At 53.1% G+C, this 18243-nt stretch overlaps 1 protein-coding gene across 1 annotated transcript; it reads left to right on the top strand.

The window, feature by feature from the left end:
- Window positions 1–12744: 12744 nt before the first annotated feature.
- Window positions 12745–13802, top strand: LOC137457551 (olfactory receptor 6E1-like). The gene is given in 4 exon segments (XM_068169406.1): window positions 12745–12911; window positions 13033–13406; window positions 13409–13663; window positions 13666–13802. Coding segments are annotated over 4 exon segments (933 nt in total).
- The last annotated feature ends 4441 nt before the right edge of the window (window positions 13803–18243 follow it).

Here is an 18243-nt window from a genome sequence, read left to right as displayed (position 1 = left end):
CAGCAGCACAACAAAGTCTCCTTGGCCTCCTGCCATGGTGCTGCCCCCTGACCATTCAGCAGTGGCCTTTCACAGGGTGACAGAGAAAGAGTGACCCCTTTCAAGGGACAATCTCAGCCTCCTGGGTCTGTTACCCTGATCATCTTAGAGCACAGGTGTCCAGGGACTCATTTTCTTGTCTCTCCCCTAACACAACAGCCCCTCCCACCTCTCCCCATCTGGGGGAAGCCCACCCCTCATTAACAGCCAAATTCACAGTATCACAGTATCACTCAGGTCGGAAAGGACCTCGAGGATCATCGAGTCCAACCAATCAACACAGACTCCATGCCTAGACTATGGCACCAAGTGCCACGTCCAATCTCCCCTTGAACGCCTCCAGGGTCGATGACTCAACCACCTTCCTGGGCAACCCGTTCCAATGCCGAATGACTCGCTCGGTGAAGAACTTCCTCCTCACCTCGAGTCTAAACCTCCCCTGGCACAGCTTGAGACTGTGTCCTCTTGTTCTGGTGCTGGTTGCCTGGGAGAAGAGACCAACCCCTTCCTGGCTACCTCCCTTCAGGTAGTTGTAGAGGGCAATGAGGTCACCCCTGAGCCTCCTCTTCTCCAGGCTAAACAATCCCAGCTCCCTCAGCCTCTCCTCACAGGGCTGTGTTCAAGGCCTCTCCCCAGCCTTGTTGCCCTTCTCTGGACACTCTCAAGTGTTTCGATGTCCTTCTTAAACTGAGGGGCCCAGAACTGGACACAGGACTCAAGGTGTGGCCTAACCAAAGCAGAGTACAGGGGCACTATGACCTCCCTGCTCCTGCTGGCCACACTATTCCTAATGCAGGCCAGGATGCTATTGGCCCTCCTGGCCACCTGGGCACACTGCTGGCTCATATTCAGGTGGCTGTCAATCAGCACACCCAGGTCCCTCTCTGGGAGCTCTCAGCCACTCTGACCCCAGCCTGTAGCTCTGCATGGGGTTGATGCAGCCAAAGTGCAGCACCTGGCACTGGGACTTGTTGAATGCCATCCCATTGGACTCTGCCCATCTGTCCAGTCGGTCGAGGTCCCTCTGCAGAGCCTTTCCACCTTCTAACTGCCTAACATCTGCCCCTAACTTGGTGTCATCTGCAAACTTGCTGGTGACTGACTCTACCCCTTCATCCAGATCATCAATGAAGATGTTGAAGAGGACAGGGCCCAGCACTGATCCCTGGGGGACACCACACAGCTCTTGAAGCTTGCCTTTCACTCATGATGAGGTCCACCACAGAACAGGGACACAGCTTGAGGGACCTAGCTGCTTGGATGGCAAAGCAAGCCTTTGGACTTCACAGATTCCCAGAAACCTTCAGGGACACAGAAGAAAAGTTTCCATGCTCCTTAACCTTTAGCAGCCATCTCTCCTCACCCCCACTCCTTGCTGTGTGGTCAAGGAGGAAGGGCAGTGTGCTGCCTCCCCCCACATCTCCAGGTTACAGACCCCAGTGACAAGATGTGCCGAGTGCACAGAGAACCTTAGGTGTATTGACTCGTGGTGCAAAGCTGAATGCATAGGTCCAGTTCAAAGGTCTAGCTCAGTTACTAGGCCTGCAACCCAGCACCACCACAGCCTGCAACCTCCAGCACCATCACAGCCTGCAGCCTCCAGCACCACTTGGCACTTTCTTGTTTATTTTGAGAAAGAAAAACCTGAGTGCAAAGCCAAGGCAGGAAATAACAGAGCGGGACAGGATGTGGAAGGGGTCTCATGGCCCAGGTGGGGCAGGAAGAGGACACACCACCAGTTCCATGACGCCACAGTCGAGATCTGGGTCACCTTTTGGTGCTCCTCCACCACAGAAACCACTTCCTCTGGAAAGTGGAGCACAAAACAAGGTGTGGGGAGCAGGGCTGTGTGGCACACGGCAGGGAGGAGAAGCATGTGGAAAGGAGCAGCAGCCGTTAGCCCACAAGCCAAAGTGAGGTGAGGACACCCTCCCTTCCTGCCCCTCACCACAGCCTGCCCTGGGGCCTGTGGGCCTTGTTCTGGGGACAGCAGGCAGGGCTGAGCTACATTTAGCAGGGGCAGGGGAAAGGAGAGGACAGCACACAGCAGAAAGCGTGGTGGGTGTGCAAGAATTCGCTGGCACCCTGCTGTGCAGGCAGTGAAAATCCCTTCTGCTCAAGAGTGGGGAGGGAGATGAGGCAGCCCAGAGCATCCTCACACACTGGCAGGGAGGGAGATGTTGCCATGGTCCATCTCTAGCTCACTCTCTCCTGTGCCACCTATGGTTAGGAAACCAATCTGGATCTTTTCGAGGGGTTTTGCTGGAGGAAAGGCCCTGCCCAGCATCTGTCACCTCCTTAGACAGCCCTGCACAAAAAGCTGCCTCTCCTGCTCTCTGCTGCAGCGTGAGCAGGGGCCTGAGCATGGCCTTCATAAGGTGCAGAGCTTGAAGGTAGCTACAGACTTGGGGAAGCTTCTTCCGATGTGGGAGTAGCTGTGACAGGAGCCGGATTCTGGCGCTGAGTGTCCGGCAGGCGAAGGCGCTGCGAGCTGCTGAAGAGCAGGGCAGAAGCCCAGGGCAACGCCTCGCTCCTCCCCGGCCAGGGGCTCCGGCGCAGTTCTCAGGAGTGGCCACAGGAGGGCCCCAGCCCGGAGCGCTCCGGAGCCCCAGGGAGCCGCAGGGAGGCGCTGGTGGCCTGCCAAAAGCCAAGGGCAGCCCGAGCGGTTCCTGCCCTCGGGAGGGGCTGCCTCTGCCTGCCAGGCTCGGCTCCGACCCCTGTGCCCTGCCTGCTCCCAGCACAAGGCTGGCTCCATTTGAAAACCCCAGCAGCCTGGGGCCGGAGGGGAGCTGTTGGCACAGTTGGCAGCAACTCAGAGTCATAGAAACACTGATGGGATGCTGGGGCTGGAAGGGATCACTGAGCATCCTCCAGTCCACCCCCCTCCTACAGCAGGGGCACCCACAGCAGGTTGGGTTTGGAATCTCTCCACAGAAGGAGACTCCACAGCTACCTGGGACAGCTTGCTCCAGGGCTCCAGCACCCTCACACCAGAGAAGCTTCTCCTGAAGTGAAACCTCCTGGGCTCTAGGTTGTACTCACTGCCCCTTGTCCTATCCCTGGCCACCACCAAGAAGTGTCCAGCTCCATCCTCACAACCTTCACCCCAGGCTAAACAGCCCCAGAGCTCTCAGCCTCTCCTCATCAGGCAGGTTCTCCAGACCCCTCAGCACTACTGGATCCTCTCCAGTAGTTCCCTGCCCCTCCCGAGGTGGGGAGCCCAGAGCTGGACACAGTTCTCCAGGTGTGGCCTCACCAGGGCATAGTGAAGGTGGAGAACCTGCCTCACTCTTCTGCATGCACCTCCGGAGCCCATTGGCCTTCTTGAGTCCAAGGGCATCTTGCTGGCTGATGGGGAACTTCCTGTCCACCAGGAGTTCCAGGTCCTTCTCTGCAGAGCTGCCTCCCAGCAGGTCACCCCTCTCCTGTCCTGGTAACTGTTGTTATTCCTCCCCAGGTGCAGGACTCTACACTTGCCCTGGATGAACTCCAGGAGGCTCCTGTGCCCAGCTCTCAGGCTGTCCAGGTCACACTGGATGGCAGCACAGCCTGAGGGGGTGTCAGCCACCCCTCCAGTTCTGTGTCATCAGCAGTGTGTGAGGGTCCACTCTGTGCCTTCATCCAGGTCATTGATGAAGATCCTGAGCAAGACTGGGGCCAGCACTAACCCCTTGGGAACACCATTGGCCACAGGCCTGCAATTGGACCCTGCACTGTTGGTCACAACCCTCTGTGCTCTGTCCTTCAGCCAGGTCTCAACCCCCCTCACTGTCCACTCATCTGACCCACACTTCCAGAGCCTGCCTGTGAGGATGTGATGGGAGAGTGTCAAGAGCCTTGCTGAAGTCACTGCTCTCTCATGTGCCCTGCTGAGCCCACCAGTTCCAACCACAGGCCTTGGCAGCATCCTTTGAGACAGTGAAGATCCTGCTCCTCACACCTCACTCTTGGGAGGCTCTGTTGGGCGAGATTTCACACTTGAATGGGTTCAGGGCTGCAACACAACTGGAACTGCTGAAAAGCAACAGGAAACCATGATTCAGCTCTGAGACTGAAGGTACCAGACCCCCTGTTTGGTCTCCCAAGTGCCAGAGGAGGAGGATTTGTCTCATAGCCTCAAGGCACACTTTCCCCACCCAGGGTTTCACCTGCAGGACAAACCATGAACAAGAAGCACGAAGCAGGATCAGCACCAGGATGAGACCTCATGCCTGGAGGTAACCCAGGTAAACTATGCAGGCAGAGATGTGGGGGAGCCAGCTGGAGTTGGGATCTTGTCCTGTGCCCAGAGCAGATCACCACAGGGCTCTGACTTTCCATCAGGACAAAGGAGCCCTTGGCCTCAGGGCAGGAGCCAGCCTGGGCTTCAGGAGGCAACGGCCATGGGCCAAAGCTATTGAATTTAAACCAGGCAGTGTTTTAGAGGGGGAATGAAGTTCAGTCTGAGGGGTGAGCTCCTCCATGGGCTCAAAACAACTCATGTGCAGCTCTAAGGCACTGGCACAGCCTGGCAGCCCCTGCCAACACCCTTGGGTCGACCAGCACGTCAGACTGAGGCCAACGCTGTGGCTGGGCAGCTGGATCAGAACCAGGCCTTAGGGAGTCTGTGCATGCAGCTGGAGCATCCAGCTGTGCTTTGAGGGATATGGGAGTGTGGCAATGCCAGCGACAAGCAGTGTGAGCAATCTGGCAGTGCAGGCCTAGAGCCTGACATGGTGGTAGGCCATGCTCAGCATAAATGCAGAGTTAGCTAGCAGTGGAGCAAAACAGTGCTGTGCCTGCAGCATGTAACTAAAACAAGACACTGGTAGCTATAAACATGGACAGTTATCTTGGGACAACAGGACATGCACCTGCATCAACAACCTCGTTGTGTCATTAGTAGTTGGACCAATAATCTGTAACAGGGCCATGTGTGGTCACTCAGAGGGAACCAATGGAGCTGTGCCAACGAGGCTCTCCGAGTCTATATAAGTTGTAGCAGTTGCCTTGCTACACACTTCTGCCTTTCCTGTCTCCTGTTTCTTCTACACTTTACAGTGCTATACTTGCACTGCAGGCCTGCTCCATAGGCCTGCACCTCAGCCTGCACCATAGGCCTGCAACACTGGAACAATAAAGGAACAATACTCAATCATATTGGTCAGCCATGTTGACTCCAATCTCCGTCGTCTGCATGGGAGGGCCTGTGTGAAGGTGGGCCTGGAGATGTGCTGGAGGACATCCTCTGCTTCCTCCCCACACCACTAACCACAGCCTAACCCAACTCTCCCAGAGCTCTGAAGCCTGAGGGCATGTTGGCAATGGACCTGCCATGAGATGAAGGGGCAGAAAGGGAGATGAAAAGGGTGGATGACAACTGAGTTTCCATGGCAGCTTCTTTCCTGCTTCCTTCTGAAACTGGGGCACAGAAGAAACAACCTGCTGGGCACAAACTGCAAGTGTAAAGCCAGGGAGCCATGCATGAGGGAACTTGGGTGTCAGAAGAACCTCTGTATTTGTCACCAGCAGGAAGACTGCAGTGTGTGACTGTCTTAGGCTGTGCCTTCAAGAAAAGGGACAGCTGCTGGAACACTCTGGCTGAAGGCTTTTGGTGACATGATGAAGACAAGATATTCTAAACGAATTTCATTGGTAGCTTGGTAGAATGCAACTTTAAGTTTCAGTTCAGTTGGAATCTCAGTCAGCTCAGTCTGTCTTTTTCAGCCTGCTTCTGTCTCTCTCTGAGCAACAGCTGTGTGGGACAGAGCTGACCTTGAACTAACACATAAGAAACTAATTCTTGCCAACCCCCTCCTGGCTACAGCCTCCCTTCAGGTAGTTGTAGAGAGCAATGAGGTCACCCCTGAGCCTCCTCTTCTCCAGGCTAAGCAACCCCAGCTCCCTCAGCCTCTCCTCACAGGGCTGTGCTCAAGGCGTCTCCCCAGCCTTGTTGCCCTTCTCTGGACACCTTCAAGTGTCTCAATGTCCTTCCTAAACTGAGGGCCCCAGAACTGGACACAGGACTCAAGGTGTGGCCTAACCAGTGCAGTGTCCAGGGGCAGAATGACCTCCCTGCTCCTGCTGGCCACATTGTTCCTGATGCAGGCCAGGATGCCATTGGCCCTCTTGGCTGCCTGGGCACACTGCATGTTCAGCCTACCATCAATCAATACCTCCAGGTCCCTCTCTGCCTGGCCACTCTCCAGCCACTCTGATCCCAGCCTGTAGCACTGCATGGGGTTGCTGTGGCCAAAGTGCAGAACCTGGCACTTGGATGTGCTCAATCTCATGCTATTAGATTTTGCCCATCTGTCCAGCCTGTCAAGGTCTCTCTGCAGAGCCTCTCTACCCTCCAGCAGATCAACTCCTGCCCCCAGCTTGGTGTCGTCCACAAATTTACTGATGATGGACTAAATGCCCTCATCCAGATCATCAATAAAGATGTTAAAGAGCACAGGGCCCAGCACTGCTCCCTGGGGCACACCACTGGTGCCTGGCTGCCAGCTGGATGTGGCACCATTCACCACCACTCTCTGGGCTCAGCCTCCAGCCAGTTCCTAACCCAGCTCAGAGTGCTGCTGTCCAAGCCAGGGGCTGACAGCTTGGCCAGGAGTTTGCTGTGGGGGACAGTGTCCAAGGCCTTGCTGAAGTCCAGGCAGACTACATCCACAGCCTGTCCCACATCTACCAGGCAGTCACCTGATCATAGAAGGTGATCAGGTTGGTCAGGCAGGACCTACCCTTCCTAAATCCATGCTGGCTGGGCCTGATCCCTTGGCCATCCTGCAAGTGCTGTGTGATTGCACTCAGGATGACCTATTCCATGATCTTGCCTGGCACTGAGGTCAGGCTGACAGGCCTATAATTCCCTGGCTCATCCAACCAACCCTTCTTGTGGGTGGACACCACGTTGGCAGCTTCCAGTCTTCTGGGACCTCTCCAGTGAGCCAGGACTGCTGAAAAATGATGGAGAACGGCTTGGCCAGCTCATCTGCCAGCTCTCTCAGCACCCTGGGATGGATCCCATCTGGTCCCACGGACTTGTGGGGATCCAAGCGGCTGAGGAGATCTCGAACTACCTCCTCCTGGAACACAGAGGCACTATGCTGTTCCCTGGCTCCATCTGCCAGCTCTGCAGGCCAGCTGTCTGGAAGACATTCTGTCCCGCTAGTAAAAATTGAGGCAAAGACGGTGTTAAGTACCTCTGCCTTTTCCTCATCTTTTGTTACTACGTTCCCCTCTGTGTCCACCAAGGAGTGGAGGTTGTCCTTGCCCCTAAAGGGGCAAAGGAGCACAGGCAGGAAGTCATCTCCTTTCATCACACAAGGGCTGCATTTGATGTTCTCGCCACGACCCTGAGGAACAATGTTTTGGGAGGGGATGGCAATTGCTACCCCAGAGTGAGGCTGCACATGAAATAAATCATGGTGAACTGTGCTGTGGAGAGGTGAATCATAAAGAGCTGGACCTCCAAGTCAAAAAGGTGATGATCAGTACTTCAGAGTTCAACTGACAGGTGGTGATTAGAAGAAGCCTTCAGGAATCAACAGTGTCTTTACTAACTGGGTGGTGGGACACTCTCAGTTGGTTTGTGGATGGTGACAGCACACTGGAGGCCAAGGATGCTGGTGAGACTCTGACATGCCAAGAAATGTATCAAAAGAAACACCACCACATTTAACAAAGCTGAGAGCCAAGTCCTGCTCCTGCTGTGGGATAACCTCATGGAACAGAAGTTTTGAGGCTGAGTGGCTGTAAAGGAACTTCACAGAAAGAGTCTTGGTGTTCCTGTGAACACCCAAACATGAGTCAGTAAAGCATCTTCTGGGTTGTCTTACAAAGAGCATAGGTAGCTGGTCAAGGCAGGTGATTCTTCCCCTCTCCTCAGCACTTGCAAACTCCTTCTGCAGTACTGGGTCTAGTTTGGGTCTCATCAGGACATGACAGACTTTAGTATATGGGAGCAAGTGTGGGAGAGTGGAGGCTGGAGCACAAGACATGGTCCTGAGACAACTAGTTCTGTGTTAAGACTTGGGTGGGATCTCGCTGTGACACGCAGCTCCCTTTTGGTGAGGTATAGAAAAAGCAGAGCACAGAGATGGGATGAGAACCATGGACACAGCATGAGAAATTTCAGTTAGAGGTTCAGAAAAGATGTTTCACAATGTAGCTGAACAGTGGAATAGGGACCTTGGAAGCTTCCTGTATACCTTGGGGATTTTTAGAATGGAACTGGAGAAGGCCTTGAGCAGCTGCTCCAACTGGGGACTGCTGTGAGCGGGAGTTGAACCAGAGATCTCCAGAGTTCTCTTCCAAACTGTATTCCTCTGTGATTTATGATTGTCTAATGATTCTACACATGGTGATACAAGGGCCCTCTGGTCAGACAGTTCCATTTTCTACTCTTCTAACACCTTTGTGTCTCCCACAGAGGTTCTCTGCCCACTTCCTTTTACTCCCCTTCAGCATCTCCTTGGTCTTTGCAAGGTCCTGTGTGGTTCTCCTCTGTCTAGGACCAACTTGAGATTTAGTATCTAACACACTTTAAATTCCTTCTGAGTCAACCAATTTAGCAGCTGAAAAAACTCCAAAACAAACCACAGAAGGGATTCAGTTGCTCACAAGGCCTTTGAGAGCAAAGCAAAGGCCATCACTGCACCTACAGTCCTGGAATGGATACTCCAGGGTTTTCTGCTGCATGAGACTTCTTTCTGGACTGACAGTGAAAGTGCTTTAGGCTCTTCTAACCAAGTGTTATCTCAAATCCATCCCTTCAGTTGTCCTGGATGTGGGATTGGATAACCTCATCCACAGGGCTAGGAAGATGCTGAGGGGACTGGAACATCTCTGATGAGGAAAGACAGAAACCTGTGCTGGTTAGCCTGGAGAAGGGCAGGCTGAGAGGGGATCTTCTTAATGCCTGACAACATGTGTAGGGCAGCTGCCAGACGGTCTTCAGTGGTGCCCAGTGACAGGACAAGGGGCAGTGGGCACAAACTGGAACCCAGAAAGTTGCACTTCAACATGAGAAACAGTTTCTGGATAGAGAAGGCTGAGGTTCTCAATGACTTCCTTACCTCAGTCTTCACTGTCAAGGGCTCCAGCTTCACTCTCAGAATAATGGAAGGTAATGGCAGGGACTGGAAGAAGGACTGGAAAAGAGGAAACATAACTCCCATTGTCAAGAAGGGAAAGAGGGATGACCCAGGGAAATATAGGCCTGGCAGCCTCACCTCTGTGCCTGGTAAGAAGAGGCAGAAGAATAACAAAGAGGTGATTGGGCACAATCAGCACAGCTGCACCAAGGGCAAATCCTGCCTGACAATCCTGGTGGCCTTCTGTGACAAGGTCACAACATCAATAGATGAAGGCTGAGCAACTGAGGTCATTGACCTGGACCTGAGCAAAGCCTTCGACACTGTCCCACACCACATCCTGGGCTCCAGGCTGGTGCAGGATGGGTTCCATGGATGGAGCATTCAGTGGGTACAGAACTGGCTTGATGGCTGCACCCAAAGGGTGGCTGGCAATGGGTCCATATCCAAGGGGAGGCCAGTGGCAAGTGAAGATCCTCAGGGATCAGTATTGGACTAGTCTTGTTCAACATCTTTGTTGGTGCCATGGGCAGTGGCACTGAGTGCACCCTCAGCAGGTTTGCTGATGACACCAATCTATGTGATGCTGCTGACACCTGAAGGGAAGGATCCATCCAGAGGGACCTGGACAGGCTGCAGAGCTGGGCCCATGACAACCTCATGAGGTTCATCAAGACCAAGGGCAAGGTCCTGCAGCTGGGTCAGGGCAATCCCAAGCACTGATACAGGCTGGGCAGGCACTGGCTTGAGAGCAGCCCTGAAGAAAAGGCCTTGGGGGTGCTGATGGAGGAGAAGCTCAACAGGAGCCAGCAGTGAGCACTTGCAGCCCAGAGAGCCAAGCAGAGCCTGGGCTGCATCAAGAGCAGCATAACCAGCAGGTTGAGGGAGGTGATTCTCCCCCCTCTACTCTGCTCTGCTGAGACCACACCTGAAGCACTGCATCCAGTTCTGGACCCCTATTACAGGAGGGTGCTGGAAGGTGTCCAGAGAAGGGCCACAAGGATGATCAGAGGGCTGGAGCTCCTCTGCTATGAGGACAGACTGAGGGAGTTGGAGATGACCTAGAGAAGTTCATGAGCAACTCTGTCTGGCTTTGAAGTTAGCTTTGCTTTTAGCAAGGGATTTGCCCTCCAGAGGTCTTTGCCAATCACATTGACTTTGTGGTTTGATTCTTTTCTTGCTGTTCTTCAAACTCCCACAGATGTTTTCCCAGAAGATGTTGGGCAGATGTCAGTACCTAATTGGTCCCTGAGGTTTGGCTTAGCACAGCAATGCCACATTCTACTGCTCCTATAAAAAGGAGCTGGAAAGAGATCTGTTTGGCCAAATTCAAATGACAAAGTTAACACAGGAGAAACACCAGACTCAGGATCCTTTTAGAAGCATCCTGGGTCGTTGTGGGTATGCTGGTGCCTATTTGGACCATTTCTTAGCGTTTGGATGTGATGCTTTGGAGCCAGGGAAAGATTAAAGGGTCTATGGCTCGGAAAACTGAACTTCCACTCTTCATACTAAAGGCTTTTAGTGGTTGCTAAAGGAGTTTCTTGTTTTAAGGGACCACTGCCAGCTTCCAGATAATATCTGTCCAGCTCTGGTATCCAACAATGTGTTCCCTAGTTTTACCTTTTCTTGAGAAGAGGTTTGTTTTGGTTTGGTGTTTTGTGAGCTGGTGCTAAGGAGCTCCTGTGTTCTGCTGAAGAAGGCTATTCAAGGGGAAGGATTTGAGAATGATGTGACACACAGGGCTGTATCCTACCATTTTGCTGAGCATTTTGTAAGAAGCTTGGGAGAAAGAAGATTGAGTGGCATGTTGGATGTGGGCTATGAGCTCTCTAAGATGTGCTTACTCTCCCTGGAAGCTCATTGTGTTGGTGTTTGCTTTGGTCATGCAGAAATAGCTGAAATGAGTCTGAAGATGCAAAGATCCACACACAGGAGAGGAAACCTGGGAGACCTGGTGCAAAATGAGACATTTGTTTCTTTGTTCAAGGAGGCCTGGTGTCTGGGAGGAAAGGAAGGACAATGCAGGTGGAAACCAGAGGTGAGGTCTTGCAATCCTGCAAGAAAAGAACGTGCTTGAAGTGCATCAGCCTGAGTTTTCAGGTTCCACTTCACTTCCACAGGGCAGTGGTGCCTGTTGCAGTGCAGGTAGCACAGTGCCCTGACCAATGCTCAGGTCTGAGTTTGGGGTACGATGCTGTAAGGTGAAAGGATCCTTGGAGACAGCTGCTCTGAAGAAGAAGGTGATCGACAGCCACCTGAATATGAGCCAGCAGTGTGCCCAGGTGGCCAATAGGGCCAATGGCATCCTGGCCTGCATTAGGAATAGTGTGGCCAGCAGGAGCAGGGAAGTCATTGTGCCCCTGTACTCTGCTTTGGTTAGGCCGCACCTTGAGTCCTGTGTCCAGTTCTGGGCCCCTCAGTTTAAGAAGGACATCAAAACACTTGAAGGTGTCCAGAGAAGTGCAACAAGGCTGGGGAGAGGCCTTGAGCACAGCCCTGTGAGGAGAGGCTGAGGGAGCTGGGATTGTTTAGCCTGGAGAAGAGGAGGCTCAGGGGTGACCTCATTGCCCTCTACAACTACCTGAGGGATGGTTGTGGCTGGGAGGGGGTTGGTCTCTTCTCCCAGGCAACCAGCACCAGAACAAGGGGACACAGTCTCAAGCTGCGCCAGGGGAGGTTTAGACTCGAGGTGAGGAGGAAGTTCTTCACTGAGCGAGTCATTCAGCATTGGAACGGGCTGCCCAGGGAGGTGGTTGAGTCACCGTCCCTGGAGGCGTTCAAGAGGAGATTGGACGTGGCACTTGGTGCCATGGTCTAGTCATGGGGTCTGTGTTGATAGGTTGGACTCGATGATCCTCGAGGTCCTTTCCAACCTAAGTTATACTGTGGTACTGTGAAAGAATGACCCTCAGCATCAGAGCTGATCCACTGGAGCTGCAGAGCTGAGAGTAAACGCAAGGGAAACAGAAGATTTTCCCCTGCTCTTCCCTTTCCCCCCTTTAGCCTCTTGCTTAGCGTGGTGTTTCTCCAGGTCCCCTGTACATTTGTCTGCTCGCAGGGGCAACCTGACACCCTTCTCACTGTAGCTCAGCTCTCTTTCTGCATGACCTTTTCCCTGTGGAGTCCCTCCCTCCTCTCTCTTTTGCTATCTCATTCTTGCTGCAGTAATTTCTCTTTTGCAATACCGCTGTGTCCAGCACCAGTCTGATCTGCTCCGGTGTCAGCCTGCATGTGCCTGCGGTCCCCTGCAGCACTGAGTTTGAATTCATTCCAGCTGGGCACTTACTCCAAATACTCAGCTGTGTGCCTTTGGGTTTTCTCTCTGATGGAGGCTGAATGTTGCCAGTGCATTCTGGGGCTGTAACAGTTTCTATGTGTGCACTTCCCTCAGCTCCACTGAGGGCAAACTGCACCAATCATATCAACTGGAGTGAGACCTGAATGCTACAGACGAGCTGGGGAGTCCAGCTATGTGGAGAGGGTTGTGACTGGTTCCTGGGGCTGCTCCTCTCCTTCACAAGGGATTGTCACTAGTACTGCCTTTTAATGACTCCTGCTCTGTTGTTTTCCAGTAGTTCTCAAGGAGGGCCATTTTCTATCTTTTTCTGTCAGCAGTGGAGCCTCAATGAACCACACAAGAGTGGTGGAATTTGTCCTCTTGGGGCTGACCAACAGCCGCCAACTGGAGATCATTCTCTTCCTGTTTCTTATGGCTGCCTACTTCTTGATCTTGCTTGGAAACATCACTGTCATCAGTGTCACTCTGGTGAGCCCTTGCCTTCAGACCCCAATGTCATCGACCCTGGAGGCGTTCAAGGAGAGATTGGACGTGGCACTTGGTGCCATGGTCTAGTCATGGGGTGTGTGTTGATAGGTTGGACTCGATGATCCTCGAGATCCTTTCCAACCTAAGCGATACTGTGTGATACTTCCTCAGAAATCTTTCCCTGCTGGAAATCACTTTCACCACCACATTCATTCCCAGCACCCTCTACAGCCTTCTGACAGAGAGGAAGAGGATCTCCCTGCCTGGCTGTTTCCTTCAGATGCTGCTTTGCTTTTTCTTGGGCACCTGCACTCTTTCCCACGTGGCGGCAATGTCCTTCGATCGCTTTGCTGCCCTTTGCCTCCCGCTGCATTACACAGCAATTATGAAGAAGAGGTTTTGTCTCCAGCTGATCCTGACTTGCTGGGCAGTGAGTTTTCTCTTGATGTCTCCCCCCACCATTATGATTGTCCAGTTGCCATTCTGTGGCCCCAATGTCATGAACCACTTTTACTGTGACACCAGCTGCAGCTGTCCTGCGCAGACACAGGGTTCATTGAAGGACTGACGCTTATCGTACTGACTATCCTCATAGTCGGTAACTTTATAGTGACTGCTGTTAGTTACAGCTGCATTGTTATCACCATCTTGCACATCCCACCTTCCACAGGCCACAAGAAGGCATCTTCCACTTGCTCAGCTCACCTGGTGGTGGTGCTGATGTTTTACAGCACCTGTACTTACAGGTACATCTGCCCAGCACAGCGAGGTGGGCAGGACTCAAAGTGCTTGCTTGCTTCTTTTCTGTGGTGACTCAGATGCTTAACCCCTACATCTATTCACTCAGGACCAATCAAGTCAAACAAGCCTTAAAGGAGAGCATGCTGAAGGCATTTTCTAGCTCCCTAAGGCAGTAGCCCATCCAAGTGACCAAATTGTTTCCAGATATGCCATTGGTGTTGTGTAACTGAATTGAAGATGCTGATTTCCAAAGGCTTGTGCCTTCTGCCTGTTCTGTAGCTCCTTCTGTTAGCAACCAAAATACTCTAACACAGAAAGGATCTTCTAGGCCTACAATATCCTGACTCAGCTTTGCCTGTGTACTTTTGCCCCTTGCTCTGGTGGGTTAACCTTAGCTAACAACCAAATTCCCCCCAGCTGCTCACTCACCCCTTTCACCCCATGATGGGACAGACCAGAGGCAGAAAACAGGAAAAAATGAAAACAAGAAATGTTGTAGGTTGACATAAAGACAAGGAGATCATTTAACAATTACCATCATGAGTAATGTCTGAACAGAGAACTTGTAGAGCTCAAGAGGAAAAAGAAATGGTATGAAAGGATACCAGGCTTGGCAGGAGGATTACAGAGCTATGATTTGTATGTGCAGGAAGAAGACACAAAAGGCCAAAGCTCAGAGTTGAAGGTGGGCAGTGCTATGTCTGACAACAAGAAGGGTTTGAAGCCCATCAACAGCAAAAGGAGGTGCAAAGAAAGCAGTGTACTGATACTTGTTGAAGATGGTCACCAGACTAATAGGGTTGAAGGTAAAGCACATGCATAACATCATAGAATCATGTGGGTTGGAATAGACCCTTAAGCTCATCGAGTCCCAGCACCAACCTAAGACTACCAAATCCACCACTAAACCATGTCTCTAAGTGCCATGTCTGTATGTCTTTTAAGCACCTCCAGGGATGGTGTCTCCACCTCTTCCCTGCACAGCTGTCCCAGGGCTTGACAGTCCTTTTGGGGAAGAAAGTGCTCCTGAAGACCAACACAAAGCTCCCCTGGTGCAACTCAAGGCCATTTCCTCTTGTTTTGTCACTTATTGTTAGGGGTGAAAGACCAAGCTGCACCTGGCTCCTTTCAGGGAGTTGTAGAGAGCAATGAGGTCTCTCCTTAGCCTTCTTTTCTCCAGACTAAACAATCTCAGGTCCTTGAGCTGCTCCTCACCAGCCCTGTTCTCCAGGCCCTTCACCAGCTTCCTTGCCCTTCTCTGGCCCCATCTCTCTAGTATTGAGGGCCCCAAAACTGAACCCAGTACTCAAGCTGTGGCCTTACCAGTGCTGAGCACTGGGGCACAATCCCTGCTCAGGGCCTGCTGGCCACACCGCTGCTGATCCAGGTGGATGCTTCTTGGCCAACAAGTATGAGACACTTGCACTCTTGGTGAGCACCTCAAGCAGGCATTTGTGTTGGTTTCTTTCCATTCATCTCTTTGTGGCAGCAACCTTTGAGGTACCCTCCTTAGTGGTCATTAGGCAAAACTGAAATATTGACCCTTGTATTTCTTAATGTCTTACTTGTCTTCTGATTTAGAGCAGAGAAGGAGCAGGATCCATTGAGATGTAGTCAGGAAAGGTGAAGCTCTATTTTATTATAGATGTCCTTTCAGTCTGGACCCACAAGGTGCAGAGTTTTGACTGGAACCAGGTCATCTCTTAGTTCTGTAAGTTCTGGTATCTGCCATACACTGAGTGACAAGAGCCATTCCTGGGACCTCGATGGCTTGGATTGTTTCTGTCTTCTTTGAATGCTTCTCTACACAGAGTTGTTGATCTTATTTCTTCTCCTTCACCTCTCTTGCTTCATTCTGTTTCCTGTAAGGACTCCTCTGTTCTCTTGGAGTTTTAAGCAGATGTGAACAGCCTTCCTGTACCCAGATTAATTAACTGTTAGATTCATGGATTCATAGAATCTATTACCACAGAATGTGTTCCACGCCTGGAATACTTTGTCCAGTTTTGGGTTCCACAGTTCGAGAGACAGAGATCTGTGGAGAGCTACAAGGGTGACTGGGGGACTTAAACATCTCTGCTATGAAGAGAGACAGAGCCCTGGGGCTGTTTAGTCTGGAGAAGGCTAAGAGGGGATCTGATCAATGTCTATACATATTTGAGGGCTGAGTGTCGAGATGAAGGTGCCAGGCTTTTTGTGGTGGTGCCCAGTGACAGGGCAAGGAACAATGGGCACAAGCTGGAACACAGGAGATTCCACCTCAACATGGTGAGAAACTTCCTTGTTGTGAGGGTGCTGCAGCCCTGGAGCTGGCTGCCCAGAGAGGTTGTGCAGTCCTCTCCTGTTACTGATATATATATATATATACATCTATATCACAGTATCACAGTATCACAGGATTGCTATGGGTGGAAGAGACCTCGAGGATCATCGAGTCCAAGCTGTCACCACAGACCTCATGACTAGACCATGGCACCAAGCGCCACATCCAATCCCCTCTTGAACACCTCCAGGGATGGGGACTCCACCACGTCCCCAGGCAGCCCATTCCAATGAAGGGGAGGGGAAGGGAGGGGAGGGGAGGGGAGGGGAGGGGAGGGGATGGCCCAGCAATGCAGGCCTGGCATGGATCCATGCCCTAGGTCTCTTGCCAGCTGTGTGGAGCAAAGCACTGCCAGGTCACACAGTGCCTTGCCTCTCTCATCTCTGGACCCTGAAGTGTGCACCTTCCTGTTGGTTTGATCTGGGGGCTTTGAAACACCAGGGGTGTGAACAAGCAGCTGGCAACTCCTAAGGCTCAGTGCAGCACATCAAGTGGTTGCTCTGTGCTTGGAAGCAAGGAGGTGGAGGCTGAGCTCCTTGGCTGCTAAGCCCTACAGATCCTCTCTGAGTAAGAAGAGCAAAGGGCAGCAAAGCAGCCAGAGAAACCTTGCAAGGCTGGAGACTTGTTGAGCAGAGCTTTGTCCCACCTGAGCTCTCCCAGTCTCTGTCTCCTGACTGGGTGCAGCCTGCAGCAGCTCCAACATCTTCCCCATTCCTTCCCTGGCTCTGTGGGTGTCCTGCAGGTGCAGAGGGCTGCCTGGACTTTGGAGTCCTGAAGGTCCTGGGTGGTGCCAAGCAAGTGCTGACCCTGAGGAACCAAGGGCAGGAGAAGAGTGCAGACAGGTTGGTCCAGCTGCCTGCTCTGGGAGTGCCTGGGGCCAGCACCTGCCCAGGCCTGCAGTCTGCTCCTGTGGCTAGAAGCTGTTCCCATGCTGGCTGCCTCATGGTGTGTGTGACCACTGGGACTGTCCTGAGCTCCAGGCTCCATTGCCATGGAGGATCCAGCCCCAGCCCAGCAGTTCTGCACAGCTCAGCAGGCACCATCAGGAGAGCCCCTGGGCTCTGGGGTGCAGTAAGCAGAGTGTGGCCAGCAGGGCAGAAGCCATATTCCTCTGCCTTTCCTCTGCCCTAGGGAGACCACATCTGGAGTGCTGGCTCCAGCTCTGGGCTCCTCAGTGCAAGAGGGAACCACTGGAGAGAGTCCAGCAGACACTAGAAAGGTGCTGAGGGGCCTGGAGCAGCTCTGTGAGGAGCAAAGGCTGAGAGCCCTGGGGCTGTTGAGCCTAGGGAAGAGCAGCCCCAGAGGGGAGCTGAGCAATGCTCAGCAAGAGCTGAAGGAGCTGTGTGGGGCAAGAGGTTGGAGCCATACTCCTGGCAGTGGTGTCCAGGGCCAGGCCAAGGGGCAGTGGGCACAAACTGGACCCCAGGAAGTTCCATCTGAGCAGGAGGAGAAACTTTGCTGTGAGGCTGCTGGAGGCCTGGAGCAGGCTGCCCAGAGAGGTTGTGGAGTCTCCTTCTCTGCAGAGCTTCCAACCCCCCCCTGGCCCTTGTGCTCCTGGGCAAGCTGCTGGGGGTGCCCTGCTTGAGCAGTGGGGCTGCACTAGATGAGTCCCAGAGGTCCTTTCCAAACCCTCCCATGCTGGGGGCTGGGATTTTGTGACCCTGAAGCTGAGGGCAGTCCCTGCTGAGCTCTGCTGCTGTCCTTCCAGGGCCAAGTCCTTTCTCTTCAGGAGACTCTTTAGAGGAGGAAGGAAAATGCTGGGGGTGGAGGGGAGCTGCCAGCACTCAGCACTGCCTGGCTCTGCCAGGGCCTGGGGCTCCTAAGCACAGCAGGATTCTTTTGTGGGTTTTTACTGCTCCCCTGCCAGGTCCTGGCTGTGCTGCTGGCCCCTGGGCTGCTGACTGCAGAGATCTTCTTCTCCTTCCCTCCCCAGGATCAGGCTGCGCCTCACAGAGCCCAGCACCCGTGACCTGGCCTCCCACCTCACTGTGCAGCCCCAGCAGGGCCTGCTGCCTGCCTCTGAGCATCCTGTCCCTGTCCAGCTGCTCCTCCACCCCCAGAGGGAGAGCAGCACTGAGGACAAAGCCATCCTGCTGTGCCAGGTGAGCTGCCTGGGGCAGGCAGGCTGAGCACAGCTGGGCTGAGGGTGGCAGGGGGACATGGCTCTGCTGGCAAGAAAGCTTTAGCTGGGGAACCTTCTGTTATTTGTGCACAGCAAAGGCTTTCAGAAACCAGCTGTGGCCCTTCCAGGGCTTGAAGGGGCCAGTAAGAAAGCTGGGGACAGACTTTTGATC

The sequence above is a fragment of the Melanerpes formicivorus genome, unplaced genomic scaffold (genome assembly GCF_026170545.1).
Source record: "Melanerpes formicivorus ecotype bairdi unplaced genomic scaffold, bMelFor1.0.p_v2 SCAF_182, whole genome shotgun sequence".
Classification (NCBI taxonomy): domain Eukaryota; kingdom Metazoa; phylum Chordata; class Aves; order Piciformes; family Picidae; genus Melanerpes; species Melanerpes formicivorus.
Note: the sequence above shows the minus strand (reverse complement) of the source record. Positions and strands in the feature narration are given on the sequence as shown.